The sequence below is a fragment of the Pelodiscus sinensis genome, chromosome 5 (assembly GCF_052426305.1).
Source record: "Pelodiscus sinensis isolate ZL-2025 chromosome 5, ASM5242630v1, whole genome shotgun sequence".
NCBI classification, from domain to species: Eukaryota; Metazoa; Chordata; order Testudines; family Trionychidae; genus Pelodiscus; species Pelodiscus sinensis.
Window position 1 is genome coordinate 62,172,808 of NC_143056.1, and position 19,211 is coordinate 62,192,018.

A 19,211-nucleotide genomic window follows, 5' to 3' on the forward strand; every position below is an offset into this window, starting at 1 on the left:
GTGATATTAATAGACTTTTTTCTGTTTTGTTTACAGGCGTGGAACTTGGTTCTATGACTCATGCCGGGAAGAAACAACTTTTTCTTCTGAAACATCCAGCTGGTTCTGCTGGCCAAGTTCTCTCACCAATAGAGAGAGAAAGAATGGATATGAATGAGGCAGAGTGCAGTGAGCAAGGAGATACCACTGATCCTCAAAACTGCCAGAGTGGGTTTACAGGTGTGAACAAAAGCAGGAATTCGCAGGAGGTCAGAAAGACGTACCCATTAAGGAAACGTCTGATCACTTCTGTGGACAAAAAAACGTGCAAAGTGCTTCTCACCAGACTAGAGGACGTGGCTGGATCACTGTCAAAGGAGGCTCAAAGTGGCACAAAAAGAGACCTATCCAATTGGATGGATGACTTCATATCTCCCTGTTTCCCAGAACAAGTTCAGACTTTGGGAGTGGGAAAGAGTGATCCATCTGGGGAAAAGTGCACAATAATTTGTCCTGGAATAGAACAGGCACCCAGTGCTGCTCCTTTGGAGCCCAGAAAACGGAGACTGGCTTCTCTGAATGCCGAGGCAGTGAATAACCTCCTGTTTGAGCGGGATGATGGCTTATTATCTGGCAGGCGCTTTCGGAAAGACACTGTCAAAGCCAGTGTAGATTGTAGCACGAAGGGCTTGCACTGCAAAGCTAGTGGCAACTGGCCCTCATTGGGAAAACCAGCTGTAAAAACAGTTAAAGGAAAGAATCAGAGTGGCTCCAGTCACAAATGCAATAGCTCTGACCATACATTGGATGATGTCTTTGAAGATGGAACAAAGAGGGAGGATAGTGGAATTCCCTATCATCCTACCCCAAAGAGATTGGCCAGCCTCAATGCTGTGGCATTTTTGAAACTGACCAGTGAAAAAGATCAACCTCTGAAGCCAAGGAGTAAATCAGATGGAGAGGGCAAGTCTGAGAATCACTGTTCCAAATCAAGGCTTAAGTGGGCTAAAGCCAATAGGAAGAATTGTGTTAAATCCAAAAAGGAAATGTCCAATGTAAAAATGGAGGGTCCACATGGCTGGCAAGGATTTCCTGCAAGTTCTTTTAGGAAAGCAGACCACCAGGACTCCTCTAGACTCCATGGGAAAATTGATTCTCTCCATTATGAACCATTATCTAATTCCTATGATAGCACAGAGGGTTTCTACCACAGACTGCCTTTGCTTATGGGTGGGCAAGCTTCCATGAAGCCTGAGTATGGGAGACCTGGGGAAAAATCCCCTACTCCCAAACAGGAATTTCATCAGCCTTCCTTCCCCGTGCAGCAGTTCCATCCCTTGCCTGTGCCAGGAAATCACACAGAGTGTGGATGTCTCTGTGAAACTTCAGATTTGACTCCATTGAACAGGTTTTATGTTTATTATGGCCAAAGTGGATACAGTGGCTACTCTCACTGCTCAGTTTACCCTAAGGATGAGCTTTCACAGCCTACTTGTGAGGGGCTCTTAGTATCTCCAACTTCCTTACCATCAGGTACACCTTTCCAGCCACTTCACTGGTGTAACTCTCCATATTGTTGTGGGGAAGGAACAGCTGTTAACAGTTACAGTCTTTGTGGAGTTATGCAGGTGCCAGAGAGTAGGATTAGCAGTGTGCATACAGGACGGAACAGCTACTCCTACAAAATGCCTTTTGCAGCAGGTAAGGCAAAGTAATAAATTGAGATCTTAGCATGCCTAAGTGAGGGGGCTTAGATTAGTGCATTAATAAGTGTGTGGGTGGGGGGAGGAATCTTGTTGCCTGTATATGACCAAGTAAGAGGCATGCTTCCTATGCATTCGATTCAGCTAAATCTGAGACGTGTACTGTCTGTTGGTAAGGAAGATTCAGCATTTAGCTACACTTGCAGATGCTATGGTATCCCTTCCTTTTCCTCTGAAGGCTCTGTTTCCATTAAAATGTTTTATGGGGGTGGAAAAATTGAATCATGAGGCTGGTAATAAGATTTGGAGTAGAAGGAAGGTGGTCCTTGGTTTGAATTCTGTTCGGGTTAGTGATAACCCCAGTATAATGCCCATATGATCAATGGGAAATGAGGGAGTGGTCTATTAAGTTCCTAGCAGACGAGTGGTCGGGTTTGCCAGACTGCCACCATTGTGTATAAGAGCTGTAGTTCAGAGTCCCAGCTAAATCCAAAGGCTGCTCTTGCCCTTGGAGATTGAATGACCGTTTCAGCCCTACATTGGCTCACTTTAGTGAAGGGTTGAGGTGTGCTGGTAGGGCAGTGTATGGAAACTGGCAGTGCCTTCTGCTCTATATCTGGTCTGCAAACAATGAAATTCCCAAAATATATGTTATTGGGCTCCCACAAAATCTTTTAGTTGCATTTTTTTCTCTCTTCTGAATGCACCGGAATTACTGACTATTTCAACAGATACTACCTATGATCGGGCACTGACCTGCTCCTGTCCCTTCTGTAGCCACAAATGGCTCGTAGTCTACCTTCTAGGCAAACATCCTTGTGCAGTGATTTGCAGTGTTCTGTCAGACTTGTGTGGCTCTGTATTTACAATGGCACTACTCCTATGCTCTCGCTCTATGCCAAGGGTGGATGGGGAGAGACAAAAGGTATCTTCGTTCCAGAAGAGCTTTCCTGGTTCTTCCTCTGACCCTGAAAGGCTTGCCTGCCTGCCATTCCCTGACTCCCCTCCCCCCCCCTGCCCCTGAGCACATCCTTCTTTGTATGTCCTATTTTCTGGGCTGATGGATTCATTAGTCTTGTAGCTCTCTTGCCCATCCCCAATATATCAATTAGGCACAGCTTTGCTTCTTAGATTTCCTCTGTGGTGATTTAACGAGTGGTCCAGTGATCAGAGTGCTGTATAGCTGCTGTTGCCCAGCACTCTGCCACACAGCCCAGTTTGGAAAAACACCAAAAGATGCTAGCAATGAGATTTAATTAGCACCCTTGTAGATTGAGCTAATTAATTCACTGAATGTCAGTGGATTATTGAGATCTTATTAGATACCTTTCCCTGGTTTTGTGTTTAGCCTGTGAGACACTGAAACCCAGAATTGTAATAGGTTTAATACATGGTTCAGGTGTTTGCATAACTAGACTTTGTACTATGTTTTTATCCAGGAGCTTTGCCATCACTATATAGAAAAGTTTCTGTTTTGAAATATTTAAAACTGGCAACCAAAATTGTTGTGCCAGAGCAAACATACATTTTCAGCATTAAAACCACCAAGTTAGAAAGGAGGGGTATGTTGCTATTACGAAATTACAGTATAATCTACAAATGAAGCTTGCTTCATCTGCCTCTGGGACAGAATTGCCTTGGAAGGTGCAGCTACATGCAGCAATGCTGTACAGTTTAGGACACAAAGGAAAGGATAACTTATCCAATTAAAACTACTGAGGATATTAGGGAGGCAGGTGAATCTTCTGAGTCAGGAGTACAGGATGAGATGGGCTTTATGATCTCCTTCCATTCCAAGAAGGAGCTGTAATTCAGGAGCACTTGAGCAAAGCAGAGATTTCCTTTTCTAAAATATATCTCTGTTGACCTGGTGCAACCCTCTACCCTGAGGGCTAGACAGTATATAGTCTTTTCATAACTGAAAATTCTCTTGGGAAGACTAGTTCAGAAATAAGAATACTGATCTTTGACATACTGCTCTGGGTCATGCCAATCTGTGCTGTACCAAAAGGAACTTAGTCAGGCACCTTAATGATGCTAGCTTAACATTCAGATGAAAGGGATCTGAGGAGGTTTTGGTGGTGCTCTGTGTGATTCCCTATGGAGAGGGTGAATGTTGATGCCCTATGGAGAGGGAGAAGATAGATGTTTTCCCTTCTTGGAAAGCTAATAGGTTAGCAACGAGTAGAGCCAGTCTGTCCCACAGATAGGATTTCTCCAACTCGTATTTCTCCAGACTTTCCCTGTGTAGATTTTTATTTTTAAAGGCATGTGACAGGGTAGCACACATCTTAAATGTGGTGCATTTGGGTTGTGTATGTTCAAAAGTGTGGGTTGCACCTATATTATCTTGCCTTCCTTTCTGAGTAGCTTCCATTTAGAATTCTGCAAAATTGGAACAGCCTAGAGTTTCTGCTTTTGCTGAGTGAAGTGTGGAGGGAAGCTTCTTCTAGCATAAGTAAAGTTTAATGTTCTAGAGCTGATCTTGAGAAACAGATCCCAAGTCTTTCCTGGAAAGGCCAGCTTCAGTGCATTAAAGCATTTCTTTAACTTGACTGTCTTATACAGAGACAACAACTCTCCATGTATTGCCAGCTTGACATATCAAGTGCTTTGCCTCTATCTGTTGTTAGGTTAGCTGGGTACCCAGTAGAGCCAAACTGCCCTTGTAGAAGTAACTAATTTTGAATGCTGTCATCCTGATAGTTATGGAATTAGTTACATACTGGTTATAGATAATAGTCATCATTTTACAGCAGACGGGTGTTAGTCTTGTGCTCAGAGTAGTAGAGATGTTAAATTTAGATTAATTAGCTAATCAAATTTCCATTGACTATTCGTTAGTCTATAAGGGAGCCTCTGCCTTTGAACTGTAGCAAGAGCCCTGCTGGGAAGGAAAAAAACTGGAAGCCCCACAGTGTGGGACCAGCGGGGGACTGCCTCGCTGGCCCTGCGGCACCTGAGCCTTGGAAATGTACAAGAGCATGGGCTCTTGTACATTTCAAAAGGAAGCCCCACAGGGAGAAGGAGACTCTCTCACTGACTCCTCATTCCATGAGGTGCCTCAGCCTTGAAATTTCAAAAGCAGAATCATAGCGGAAGTGGCGCGAGCAAAGACTGCTTCAGCCTCTGCTCATGCTGTTTGCTGTTGTGCCTCTACCTCCCCTGCTACTCATGGAGATGATGCTGGTGCAAACCAGCTTTTAAGCCAGCTCCTGCTCCCCCTCCCTTGCTCCCTTTCTCTGATAGAGGCAGCAAGGCAGGGAAAATGACTAATCGCATCACTAGTCAACTATCCGATAAGCTTCTGTTTATTTGATAGTCGACTAGTCTCTTACATCCCTACAGAGTAGCACAATGCCCTGTAAGAATGAGTTGCCAATCTCATTTCTTGAGGAGAGTATATTCACTTGTAGGTGAACAATGGGAGTCTCCTGTATAGAGGTGAAGGGCTGGGTGGGTGCCATGGGCAGTGCTCCTGTGCCATATCAAGCAGAGAATGAGGGAATTCTTGTGTTCCAGTGACAGCAGTCTGCATGCAGGGTAATGGGGTTAAGACATGGATGAGGAGATGGCCACAGTAGTTATCTAGTTTTAAACATGGGGGATTCTTCATTGATAGCATTTCCAACCAATGAATTAATGAGCAGTGAGGTGGTGGTAGGGAAGTGAAATCAAGGCAAGACCATTTTTGGGGGTGGGAATAGTGCACACCAGCTGGGAATGTAAGACATAATAGGGTTCGTGTACTCCTATTGAACACCTGGTGAAAAGAATCTTACCCTTCTTGAGGCATGGGTAGCTATTAGTGTGAAGCTGTTTGTCAGGGCTTGTGATCTAAATGTCCTTGAGGCTGCTTCATTACTATCCAGGTCATCTGTGGAATTAGTGTGGGAGCCGAGGCCATACATGGTGCAGCGTTCTAGTTCCTCATCTTCACATCTTTTAAGTACAGCTACTCAAAGTGGCTGTCTAAGGGATCCCAAATCTTGAGTCAAGGCAATGCCAGTTTTATCCATTTGTGAGTTTGTAAGACTTTCCTACGTCCGTCATTCTGGACTGTTTCCCCTTTATTAGTACAACTACTATGTTCTCCTTGTGTCTCCTGAATACTCTCCAACATTCTTCTTCCCACTTCACCATCTTTTAAACTCCCCCACAATTACCCACTAGCCCCATCAGCAAACAAGTCAGAGGCAAGCTGCTGAGTGACAGAAAACACCCCTCCTCCCAGGGGAACAGTGCTTGACATCTGTAGCTTTATACACTGCTACAAACCCAGCAAGCAGAGAGATCAAGAATCTTTCTGACCAGCTCTATTAGCTGTACTTGTTTTTATAGCTGTTACTGCTATCTGTGAATGCATCGTTCTTTTGTTACTGCTTCTATCTCCAAGGGTAGCGATCGTTTCATAACCTTTTACAGCTCACTGAGTGGGAGGCAGAGGGCAGCAGTTTCCCACTGTCTGGAGCAGTCTCAGCCATGCTTCACTCTGTAAATTGAATCAGTTATTACGCCAATTCTCCTAAATGCTTTGATTTTTAAGGCGGTGTCCACTTGGGGACCTAGAGATGTATCAAAGCAGCTGTCTTTGTGAACCTTAGTTCTGTCTGAGATTGCCTGAAGCTGCCCTGCTGGCATTTCCAGAATGCATGCTTTTTCAGATTTATGAAGCTTGGAGATTTTCATATGTACTGGACTATGTTATGGGAGCTCCCTCCCTACTGGAGTTGATAATGCCGTGTTACTAGACTAGTTCAGATCTAAGCTTCTCTCTTTTTTACTCAGGCTTATTTCATGGATTGAACACTTTTTGCACTGGGAATTTTGGATGTGTATTATCATTGTAAAATACTTTGGGATGCTTTTGGAAGGCTTTGTCTGCTGACATGCTAGCCTATCGTAGTAAATCTGTCAGCTTCTGAGATATGGCTATCCTAAAGGCAACAGAGCAGGGTATGTTTTAAGCTTGGCCCCATGTTTTATCATTGGTTTGAATCTCATTAGAGAAAGCTCTTCACTTTCACTGACTAAACTTAGTACCCAGGTTGGCACCTTGAAGGAAATTGGGCTTTTGGATTAATACAGAGAATAGATCTGATAAAGATGAAAGGGATCTCAAAGGTCATTTAGTCCACTACCCCATGCTGAGAAGCAAATCTAGACCATGCCTGACAGATGGTTAATGTGTAGTTTAGTCCTTTGCCAGTTCTCACTTCTCTCCCAGTGTAAGCTACTCACCTTTATGCATATATTTAGGCCAGAATCGCTGAAGTTTAGTATCACTTATGTTATGTCTAAATTACATGCCTCTGCCGACAGGAGCATGTAAAATAGGCTACCCGACATAGTTCAATGAAGAGGGGATTTAAATATCCCTGGCTTCATTAAAATAAAAATGGCCGCCACGCTGTGCTGGCTCAGCTGATTGTTGACCACTCCTGTAAATCCCTTTGTCGACCACTCCTGTAAATCTCGTTTCATGAGGCATAAGGGAGTGGTCACAAAGGCGTTCCCTGTCGACCGATCCGCGTTTTGACTCATGTGCTGTGCCGACGATCAGCTGAGCCGGCACGGCGCGTTGGCCATTTTTATTTTAATGAAGGCAGGGATATTTAAATCCCCGCTTCATTGACTATGTCGGGTAGCCTATTTTACATGCTCCTGTCGGCAGAGGCATGTAATCTAGACGTAGCCTTAGGGTGCTAACCCAACCCTTTGTACATGACAGGCTGGCACTATTAAGGGGAAAATCATATGGGTTTGTTGTAGGATGTAATTCACTGCCTTTTCAAAGCAATACACTCAAGTGTCATTGCTTTTTGAATTGAGCAGCAGTACAAAATGTTCTCTCATACAAGAAGTCCATGTTTACCTGAAGCATTAAGTATTCTCTACTGTCAGTAGAGCAATAAAGAGAATTCTGTAAGAGCGTATTGCTGAGCTTGGGATTGTCCTGCTAATTTAGTCATTATCAAGAAACCACCATACAAATATTCCGCTCTTCCCTTCTCCCCCTCTCTTGTTAGAAGGCTGCAAATCTCTGGACCAGCTGAGCCTCACAATCCCTGTGGCAGGGCACCCCGCGTCACCTGCCCACCCACTCTCAGGATGCCCTGTGCCCAGTGTGCCACCAGCTGCTGAACCAGTTCCTCACTTGCAGACCCCCAACTCGGAACCCCAGACCATGGCCCGAGAGTGTCCACAGAGCTCCAAGCCCCCCAGTGGTTCCAAATCTGGTCTCCGAAATACTACGGGCTGTTTACATGCCTGTGATAGCAAAGCAGCAGGAGGTCACTCTCATCCAAAGCAGCAGCGCATCAGCAGGAGGAGAGCAACTAATGGCTGGATACCCGTGGGTGCAGCCTGTGAAAAGGCCGTGTATGTTGTGGTAAGTTTGTGAAAAATTCAACTTTCCTATGGATGCCTCCAGGAATGTTGCAGGGTAAACTGAGTTCCTGTAGGGACAAGGAAGGGAGGTTGGAGGAGTTCATGTAAGGTAGCTATGCATGCAGGTACAAGAGCATTCACCACAGTGACTCTCCTGTGGGGCGTCTGTAACAGCATGCTATCATTGGATGTCATCCAGCATTTTTTAACAAAGGAACAGTTGGATTGGTGCAAAACATTTTCCTTGGTCTTTAGGGCTCAGCCACTGGATTGTTGGATTCTTGTTCTTCCTCTGGTACAATTGCAGCACATAACCTGGTCTGCCCTTGAGTCTGGCATGATAGGCAAGCAGAGAAGAAGCCTAAAAGGAAAACTTGCTTCTCCTTCCTCCTCCCCCAGATAATTGATAAGTGCTGCTGGGTTTGTCGTGAGTGGGAGGTGTGACTGCCTCCCACAGCCAGGACACAGGTGCTGGAGCAGTGAACCCCAGAAGAGAAGTGGCAAGTGGTACCTTCTATTCCCACTACACAGAGTAAAGGAAACAAAAGTTTAAGGGCAATTCTGAGGTAAAAATAGCAACTGCCAAACTGCTTGAGCTCGTCTTATCAGCCACTGGTGGTGCCTGTAGCTCAGCAATAATTCTCCTCTGTTGCCTAGTGCACTGCATTGGGAAGGACATAGTCCATCCCATGGGGGGCCCCAATAGCCCACATCTTTTATGCCCTATTGATAGTGGCTTAACCAGCTCTTCTTCTCCATAGGGGTTTCCCAGCTAGGCTTCTCTTTCAACAGATCTGGCAATTGGAGCCTAGCAGAGTAGAGTTTGCCTTGTGAGGTCACTGTGCTGCATAGGGGTTACCCTGCTGTGCTATTTCATTCTATCCATAGAATCAAAGTACACACACAAATGGGGGGGGGGGGGAAATCTGAAGGAAACTATCCCATGTCTTGGGGCAGTTAGACTCTGGCGTGCACTGCAGAGCTGAAAATAGCTGTGTAGACATTCCTGCTCAGGCGGGAGATTGGGCTCCGAGACCAACCTCCTTGTTGAGTTTCAGAGCGGGAATGTCATCCCTAGGATTTTGTTTTGTTTGAGGCAGGGGGTTGCACTGTAGATGTATCCACAGAAGCAGAGCCCATTACTCTAACCTTCTGCCCAAAATGTCAGGTGTGAGCAGAACAAAAAAATAACCTTCACCTTTTAGGCCTTTTCTTTGTTCATTTGTCATGCTGCGGACAAGGGCATGTGTTGCTGTAGTTCTGAAGGAAGAATGAGAAGCCAGGAGTCAAGTAATTCAGCCAAATGGTCTTGCCATAGCCCAGTTTGTATTGTCATAACCCCTTGGCCTCACTCTGTTGGTAAAGTTGATTTCTCTTTGCTTATATTTTCGAGAGGAAATATTACATGTTGTTGCATGTTTTAACAGTCTCTTAGGAAGCATAGCTGTTACATTTCAAAACAAATTTAGTCTCCAGTGGCTCCCGTAGCAGAAGCAGCTGAAAACCTACAATATCTGGGTGGATAATATTAAAAATTTATTATCACAAGGATACTTATGTTAAAGCAGGTTTGTGTGTGCCCAGGTGTAGGAATGCTCCCTTTTGATGCATTTAAAATACAAAGGGAAGTACTGCTTTTAGACTAGGACTGACTCTTAAACTGGCAAGATGGAGAGTCTGCAACTCTACTGTACTGTACAGAAGCAATAGCAGTATGTTTTCTTCATAATCTTGCTGAACATCAGACTGGTGGCCATACTTTATCTCAGGGTTGGCATCCTTTTGAAACCAAAGAGCCAAACTTCAACCAACCCAAATTCAGAAAAAGTGGTAAACAAAGAACTGTATAAGAATGCCCATTTGCATGACTGAAAATATACAAGTTAATATTATTGATAATTGACATAATTAATAGCATAAATGAAACATTGTACTCACCGACTTTATTTAATGGGACTTCTGCTGCTGCATCTTTTCGCAAAGTTCTTTGGCGTTTACATCATAACTTGTCAAATCCAGCTTCATGCATGTATTCAAGCGGTCTACTGTCAATTTTATGACAAGGGGCTGGTGATGTGGGAGTATAGGAGTCTGGGTTGGGGAGCAAGAGGGGCTCAGAGCAGGAGAGTGGGATGTATGATGGACTCAGGGCACAAGTTGGGGTGTGTGGGGATGCAGGAGTGTTATGGCATCAGACTGGGGATGCGGGGGTACATGGGGCTGGAGATGTGAGGGTATGGGGGGCTCAGTGCAGGGGTTTGAGTGTGTGATGGGCTCAGGTTTGGTGTAGTGGGGGGTGCAGGAGTGTTATGAGGCTGGACCCCAATTGAGGGCTTGTTGGCCAGGCTTTATTTATAAAGTAAAATATCATGTCCAACACACAGGGTTTCAATGTTATCTTTGTTTATGGCAGGAGTGGGAAACATTTTTTGGGTCGGGGGCCACTGGCCCACAGAAAAGTCAGTTGGGGACCACACTAGGGATGTAAAATTTTGATTAATTGGCTAATCGAATAGTCGATGCAAATTGCATCAACTATTTGATTAGTCGATAAGGGCACTTCTGCCTTTGAAGTGTAACAACAGGCGAAAGCGCTATGGGGAGCACAGGGCCTGTGAGGGACTCAAGCAGTTCCCTGCTGGCCCCATGCTCCCTGTGGCTCTTCAAAGTGGCAGTGCCACATGGAGCCTGGGGTCAGCTAGAAAGTCCCCAGCTGACCCCAGGCTCCGTGCGGCACTAGCCCTTTGAAACACTGCGGGGAGACCAGCGTCAGGCTCCACATGGCATTTCAAAGTGGCAGCACCTCATGGAGCCCGAAGTCAGTGGGGGAGTCCCCAGCTGACCCCAGGATCCATGTGGCGCTGCCACTTTGAAATGCCGCATGCAGCCTGGGCCAGTTGGAGACTCCCATTTCAAGGCGGTGCTGCCACTTCAAAGCACCCCCCCCTTTGCTGCGTCTATCAGAAAGGAAGTGACTATTCGACTAGCGTGTCAACTGTCTTGATAAGCATTTGTTTATCAGTCAACTAGTTGTTCACATCTCAAGACCACACAAGTGAAGAGCAAAAAAACAAAAAAAACTAACAAAACAAACAAACAAAACCCTCCAAAAACCTCCAACTGAAACACCTAACTCCCCTAGTGAAGAAGGGCTGAGGTTCAAGGCCACAGGCCAAATTTATTCTTCTGGGGTTCCAAGGTTAGTGGATTTTGTGGGCCGCCCTAGGTTCTGGATTGGGGCCACAAATGAGGCATTAAGACAGATCTGCCAGTGAATGGGATAGGGATGGGAGTACAGGATCTGGGTGGGTGGTGGGGTGTTGGAGGGGGTGACCACGGGCAGGCTTCCTGGGCAGAGGGTGCCTGGGCAGAGGGCAGGGGGGATTTTGGACAGGGGGCAAGGCTGACTGGTCAGGGGGCTTGGGGCAAGGGGTGTTTGGCCAGGGGTAGAGGGTAGAGCAGATTTTGGTCAGGGGCAGGGGTGATTTTGACCAGGTGGCTGGGGGCAAGCTGTCTGGTATGGGGATGGGGATCTGCATGAGGCAGTGGAGGGCACTGATTTTCATGCTGCTCGGCAGGCACCGTGCAACATGCCTCCTGCTGCTCCCATTTGCCGTCAGGAACCCTCCAGGAAGGGTTGGCAGGGGAGGCCTGCAGGAAGTGTGTCCTGAGGGAACAAATTAGCAGTCCGAAAGGAGTCATCTTGGGTTCCTGGTTTCCCCCATGCTGGGGAGGTGCGAGGGAAGAAAATGCTGTCACGCAAAGTCATTTTTCACTTGGCTTGTTCCCTGCACGCTGAAACTGGTGGGGAGCGTTGGGGCTTTCTCCCCCTGCTGGTGTTCCAGTTTGCAGGGGGTGGTAAGGCTGTAGCGCTGGCTTTCTGCTGTGGAGGGAGTGAGGGAGGGGCTGAGTTGGGGCTCCAGAAGAGCCATATCTGGCTCTCTAGAGAGCCATATTTGGCTCGCAAGCCATAGGTTGCTGACCCCTGCTTTCTCTGAAAACACTTGATTACTGAATCCAGGAGAATGTTCTGTGGCTTTTTTACTGGTTTGTTAGTAAATAGTTCACACCCACTTTTCAAATTGACCCTCTGGATGTAGAGATGCTATGTGTGGGTTTGTGCTGTGAGAATTCTCTTTGGGATCTCTTGCAGCTGAGGTGCACCATTTTGGATAGGGCTTTTAGTGAACTGCTTTAACCAAGACCTGGAAGATTAAAGGCGACTTGGGTTAGTTGTTCTAAAGTATTTCCTAGCCTAACTTTTTGCCTCTTTTTTTCCCTGCTAACACTGTAGAATGAGCCGGAACCAGCTATTCGTAAGAGCTACCAGGCTGTGGAGAGAGATGGGGAAATTATCCGGGTACGAGATACTGTCCTTTTGAAATCAGGACCGCGAAAGAAATCTATGCCTTATGTGGCAAAGATATCAGCACTGTGGGAAGACCCCAAAACAGGTACTGGGCAGAAAGCCAGAGTATAATATGTTCACCCTCTGTCCGTCAAATCCCAAAGAACTGAGTGGAAATGAGTTAATGGCAGAATTGGGTGGCCAGATGGTAATTTGATGGAATAACTCACCACTACCATTTGGTTGGTAAAGGGAAGGAGTTAGGAAATCAGAGCCCCAGAGCTGTGCATGATGACCTCTGTAACAGGAACTGAAATTTCATCTTTTTAATCACTGACTCAGAACCAGTAATTGTCCTGAAAGCATCTGTACAGATCTGCCAACTAAAGATCTTTGCAACAGTTTCTCCCATGTGATTTTGTAGGAGCAGGTATTTCATGAACCACTAATTGTGCAAATATTCTAGACTGTAATCTGGCAGATGAAGCATTTTGTTTGTAACAAGTTGGAAGCTCAGTATGCCAAATGGTACAGAGCAAGTCCTACCTCAGGCAGCTTGCGAGGTAGCAGAACTTAAGATGCTATACTGCTTTTTGTTTGTGGATGTGCATTTGTCTGGGACTAAATATATTGCAAGTCCTAAACCTTGGACCAGTGTATTTGACAAATCCCAGCTCAATTGTTATTTCATCTTCGAACATTTGGCTATGTTGACAGGTAACCTCTTCATCTGGTATTGTGAATAATTATTAGGTTGTGAAGGTACAATGGAATAGTGACGCCGCTTGTCTTACCTCGTCAGTTGCTATAACAAAAGGAAACTCAGTTCAACATCAAATATTTATCAGTGTATAGCTGCAGTTAGGTGAGTGCTATGGAAATACAAGGGCTGCTGGATGAAACAGGAGAGCTGAAACTGGATGGTGATACTTTTTAGTGCATGTTTTCATCACTGACATTAAAATGTCTCTTGTGTCCTTCCAGGGGAGCTAATGATGAGTCTCCTGTGGTATTACAGACCAGAGCACACTCAGGGAGGTCGCAATCCCAGCATGCATCAGGTGAGCAGTCCCAAATACCTAGTTGGGACCCTTAGGGGATATTTGGCAAGAATCCACTCTATCCAGGAAGATGGGACTGGAACGAACATCCCTGCCCAACATTCATGCTTAGCCCTTCAGAACACATGGAGGCTGAATCACACTGGTCTCTTGGCTGCTCAACGGATGCTGCCATAGTTTTGTGTTTCATGTAGGATACAAGCAGTGTAATGCTGTGAGTAGCAAAGGTGGGCAGTAACAAGTATCCACCTTTCACAGGACCTTCTTTGCTTAAAATTTACTATTTTCTCTGGCCTGAAAAAAACTCTCTCTTCAGCAAAGAGGCTATCTGACTTTAGCTAGAAGAAATGTGCACTGTGTTGGGAATCAAAGTGTTGTGTGTTTTGCATTAAATCAAGACTGAATGTCTTTCTAAAAGATATGCTTTGGTTCAACCTTAAGTTAAAAACTTGATGCAGGAATTAGTAGGTGAGAATCTCTGGTCTGCATTATGTGGAACATCCAACTTAGATGGTCCTAATGGGCCCCTTCTTTCCTTAAATTTGCAAATTGAATTTATGGACTGTTCATTAAAAATCCTCTTTTAGGGGATCATTGCAATCCCTCTGGCCAGAAATTAGACACATGGGACCAAACGCTTCTATTCCCTTTTTGTACAAGGTGAAAGTAAATCTATATAGGGCAGAAATAAATAAATAAACACAACTATGACATCATTGGTATTACAGAGACTTGGTGGAATAATATACATGATTGGCATATTGGTATAGAAAAGTACAGCTTACTCAGGAAGGATAGGAGCGGAAAAAAAGAAGGAGGTGTTGCCTTGTATATTAAAAATGTATACACTTGGACTGAGGTGGAGATGGATGTAGGAGACAGACGTGTTGAGAGTCTCTGGTTAAGGGGGAAAAAAAGGGTGCTGTCATGCTAGGTGTCTACTACAGACCACCTACCCAGGTAGAAAAGGTGGATGAGGCTTTTTTTAAACAACTAACAAAATCATCCAAAGTGCAGGATTTGTTGGTGATGGGGGACTTAAACTGTCCAGACATATGTTGGGAAACTAACACAGTGGGGCACAGACTATCCAAAAAGTTCTTGGCCTGCATTGAAGACAACTTTTTATTTCAGAAGGCTGAAAAAGCTCATAGACTTTACGGTCAGAAGGGACCATTATGATTATCTAGTCTGACCCCCTGCACAATGCAGGCCACAGAATCTCACCCACCAACTTCTAGAATAATCCTCTCACCTATATCTCAGATATTGAAGTCCTCAAATGGTTTAAAGACCCCAAGATGCAGAGAATCCTCCAGCAGTGATCCGTGCCCCATGCTACAGAGGAAGGTGAAAAACCTCCAGAGCCTCTGCCAGTCTACCCTGGAGGAAAATTTCTTCCTGACCCCAAATATGGCAATCAGCTGAACCCTGAGTATGTGGGCAAGACTCACCAGCCAGACACCCAGGAAAAATTCTCTATAGTAAATCCTATCATCCCTCCGTTGGCCTATTTACCACTGATAGTGAAAGATCAATTAGTTACCTAGATCATGTTATCTCATCAAACCATCCCCTTCGTAAACCCATCTAGCTTAGTCTTGAAGCCAGATAGGTCTTTTGCCCCCACTACTTCCCTTAGAAGGCTGTTCCAGAACTTCACTCCTCTAATGGTAAGAAACCTTTGTCTAATTTCAAATCTAAACTTCCTACTAGCCAGCTTATATCCATTTGTTCTTGTGTCCACATTGGTATTGAGCTTAAATAAATCCTCTCCCTCCCTGGTATTTATCCCTCTAATATATTTAGAGAGAGCAGTCATGTCCCCCCTCAGCATTCTTTTGGTTAAGGTAAACAAGCCAAGCTCCTTGAGTCTCCTTTCATAAGGCAGGTTTTCCATTCCTCAGATCATCCTAGGGGCCCTTCTTTGTATCTGTTCCAGTTTGAATTCACCCTTCTTAAACATGGGAGACCAGAACTGCACACAGTATTCCAAATGAGGTCTCACCAATGCCTTATATAACGGCACTAACACCTCCTTATCCCTGCTGGAAATACCTCACCTAATGCACCCCAAGACCGTATTAGCCTTTTTCACGGCCATGTCACGATGACGGCTCATAGTCATCCTATAATCAGCCAGGACTCCGAGGTCCTTCTCCTCTACTGTCACTTCCAACTGACGAGTCCCCAGCTTATAACTTTTTATTTCAGAAGGTTGAAAAAGCTACTAGAGTAGAGGGGGAGCTGGTCTAGATTTGATTTTAACAAATAGGGAGGAACTGGTTGAGAATTTGAAAGTGGAAGGCCGCTTGGGTGAAAATGATTGTGAAATCATTGAGTTCATGATTCTAAGGAATGGTAGAGAGAGAAAAGCAAAATAGAGACAATGGTTTTCAGGAAGGCAGATTTTGGTAAGCTCAGAGAGCTGGTAGGTAAGGTCCCATGGGAAGCAAGAGTAAGGGGAAAAACAACTGGAGAGTTGAAAGTTTTTCAAAGGGACATTAATAAGGGCCCAAAAGCAAGCTATTCTGCTGCATAGGAAAGATAGAAAGTATGGCAAAAGACCGCCGTGGCTTACCCAGGAAATCTTGCATGATCTTAAAATCAAAAAGGAATCATATAAAAAGTGGAAACCAGAACAAATTACACAGGATGAATATAAGCAAACAAGACAGGTATGCAGGGGCAAGATTAGAAAGGCAAAGGTACAAAACAAGCTCAAACTAGCCACAGACATAAAGGGAAAAAATAAGATTTTCTATAAATATATTGGAAGCAAGAGGAAGACCAAGGACAAGGTAGGCCCATTGCTTAGTGAGGAAGGAGAAACAGTAATGGGAAACTTGGAAATGGCAGAGGAAGGAGAAACAGTAATGGGAAACTTGGAAATGGCAGAAGTGCTTAATTACTCCTTTGTTTCAATCTTCACCAAGAAGTCTGATGATGAAGGAATGCCTAACACAGTGAATGCTAGTGGGAATGGGGTAAGTTTAGAAGGTAAATAATAAAAGAACAAGTTAAAAATCACTTAGGTTAGATGTCTGCAAGTCACCAGGGCCTGATGGACTGCATCCTAGAATACTCAAGGAGTATCATCTTTGAAAAATCATGGAAGACAGGAGAGATTCCAGAAGACTGGAAAAGGGCAAATAAGGGAAATAAGAACAACCCAAGAAACTACAGACCAGCCAGTTTAACTTCTGTGCCAGGAAAGATAATGGAGCAAGTAATTAAGGAATTCATCTGCAAACACCTGGAAGATAATAAGGTGATAGGCAACAGCCAGCATGGATTTGTAAAGAACAAATCATGTCAAACCAATCTGATAGCTTTCTTTGACAGGATAATGAGCCTTGTGAATAAGGGAGAAGCGGTAGACATGATACTTAGATTTTAGTTAGGCATTTGATACAGTCTCGCATGATCTTCTCAATAAACTAGGCAAATACAACTTAGATGGGGTGTCTGTAAGATGAGTACATAACTGGCTGGATAACCGTTCTCAGGGTGTAGTTATTAACGGTTCACAATCTTTCTGAAAGGGTTTAACAAGTGGTGTTCCTCGAGGGTCTGTTTTGGGACCGGTTCTGTTCAATATCTTCATCAACCATTTAGATTTTGCACAGAGAGTACGCTTGTTAAGTTTGCAGATGATACCAAGCTGGAAGGGGTTGCAAGTGCTTTGGAGGATAGGGTCATAATTCAAAATGACAAACTGGAGAAATGGTCTGAGGTAAATAGGATGAAGTTTAATAAGGACAAATGCAAAGTACGCCACATAAGAAGGAACAGTCAGTTTCACACATACAGAATGGGAAGTGACTGTCTAGGAAGGAGTACTGCAGAAAGGGATCTAAGGGTCATAGTGGACCACAAGCTAAATATGAGTCAACAGTGTGACACTGTTGCAAAAAAAGCAAACATGATTCTGGGATGCATTAACGGAAGTGTTGTGAGCAAGACACGAGAAGTCATTCTTCCCCTCAGGTATCTAAAAGGGTGGCACAAGGAGAAGGGAGAAAAATTGTTCTCCTTGACCTCTGAGGATAGGACAAGAAGCAATGGGCTTAAACTGCAGCAAGGGAGGGTTTAGGTTGGGCATTAGGAAAAACTTCTTAACTGTCAGGGTGGTTAAACACTGGAATGAGTTGCTAGGGAGGTTGTGGAACCTCCATCTCTGGAGATATTTAAGAGCAGGTTAGATAGACATCTATCGGGGATGGTCTAGATGGTACTGGGTCCTGCCATGAGGGCAGGGGACTGGACTCGAGGACCTCTTGAGGACACTTCCAGTTCTAGTGTTCTATGATTCTATGAAAAGGATGGATTTATTAGAGGGTTAAAAACGGACATACTATGCTCCTGCTGCACAAAGTGTTCTCTTTTAAAAGTATGATGTGTGACCCACTAGTCTTCAGACTTAGGTCTGTTGCTTTGCTTGGTTTTATATGGGGGAGAAGGATACATTTTAAACCAGAAGATCAGAGAGATTAGAGAGTAGTGAGTTACTGCCATTTTCTTAATCCAACTAAAAGTCCATGATATGATGTTTTTAAATTCCACTCAGTAGTTATACATGCCACGTGTGCCATCCCCAGATTTTCTTTTGGAAACCAGTCTGGTACCTTGCGGCATCTTCATCAACAAATGAAATCTGAGACTGACTAGCTGTGTTTTAGTGCACAGAGAGCAAGATGTTGGGTTAGGGAGGAGCTGACTCACTTTATACCTCCCATCTCTGTCTTGCTGTACAAAAACTGTTTTAAAAGGAGAGGCTGCCACTGGGATAAGTAGGTGGAATAGGCTTGCCCAGGATGAGTCAGATACACTTGATTTAAGAAAGGAAACCAAAACATTCACACACTTCTAAGGTTTGGGTTTTTTTTGTTGATTGTCTAGTTGTTGATCACATTCCCAGACACTGACCCTGCTCCTGAGTCTGTAGGGCAGCCTGTTCTCCTTCCCTGAATCTTCAGGTGAAATGAACCCTGCAGCAGATCGCTGGCTGTGGTTTCCAGGCACTTACACAACAGCACCCCATATTTCACCAGATTCTCTTTGCTTCTGATTGTCACATCTGATGATCACTAAATTAATTCTAGCTTGGTTGGCCCATGTCCAGTGTCAGCACTCATCAGCCCCTCCCTAACTGCTTTAGATGCACACTTTCAAGATTCAAACTGGGGAAAAGAGGTTATTGCCATTTCTTCATCACTTCAAATAGCTCTCAGTTGATGGAGGAGAGTTGGAGGAAAAAAGGGAATAATTTATTTATTCTGAGACTGATCATGACAATCATTTAGAGGCTAGTGGGAGGAGTTGCTTAAGTACTATTCATACTCCATTTGTATAATTTATTTGTGACAATGCATCAGAAAAGTTTCCAGTATAGGAAAGAGAAACCTGAAACTGTTCCCATGCCTTTGGAAGTGGGAGAGGAAGACAGTTTCTGCCTAGATTGCTGAACGTAGTGTGGGGGATTGCAAGACAGTCCATTTTTTGTCAGGTAGTTTTTGTATACAGTGACAGATGTCTGATGTTGGGAATGGATGGGATGAAAAATCCTGTCTTTACTTTGGATTTCTTTGCATCTTGGGCCTTTTGTAACATCTCCCCTGACATATTGCAGGACATTTCCCCCACTAAAGTATCTTCTTGCTGTATCTGGTATTGGAAGAGCATTTGTGGGAAAAGCTGCATTCATATTGCTCAATGCAGCATTCTGAA

General features: G+C 44.5%; 1 protein-coding gene across 2 annotated transcripts in view; it reads left to right on the plus strand.

Moving 5' to 3' along the window:
• The window catches only part of BAHD1 (bromo adjacent homology domain containing 1), an 87,445-nt gene that overhangs the window by 58,993 nt on the left and 9,241 nt on the right, over nt 1-19,211 (plus strand). For both annotated transcript variants that reach the window (XM_075927097.2, XM_075927096.2), the window contains 4 exons: nt 37-1,680; nt 7,712-8,073; nt 12,367-12,526; nt 13,405-13,481. In XM_075927097.2, the coding sequence (XP_075783212.1) occupies nt 54-1,680; nt 7,712-8,073; nt 12,367-12,526; nt 13,405-13,481 (2,226 nt within the window). In that variant the 5' untranslated portion in view covers nt 37-53. The remainder of the gene's footprint in view (nt 1-36; nt 1,681-7,711; nt 8,074-12,366; nt 12,527-13,404; nt 13,482-19,211) is intronic.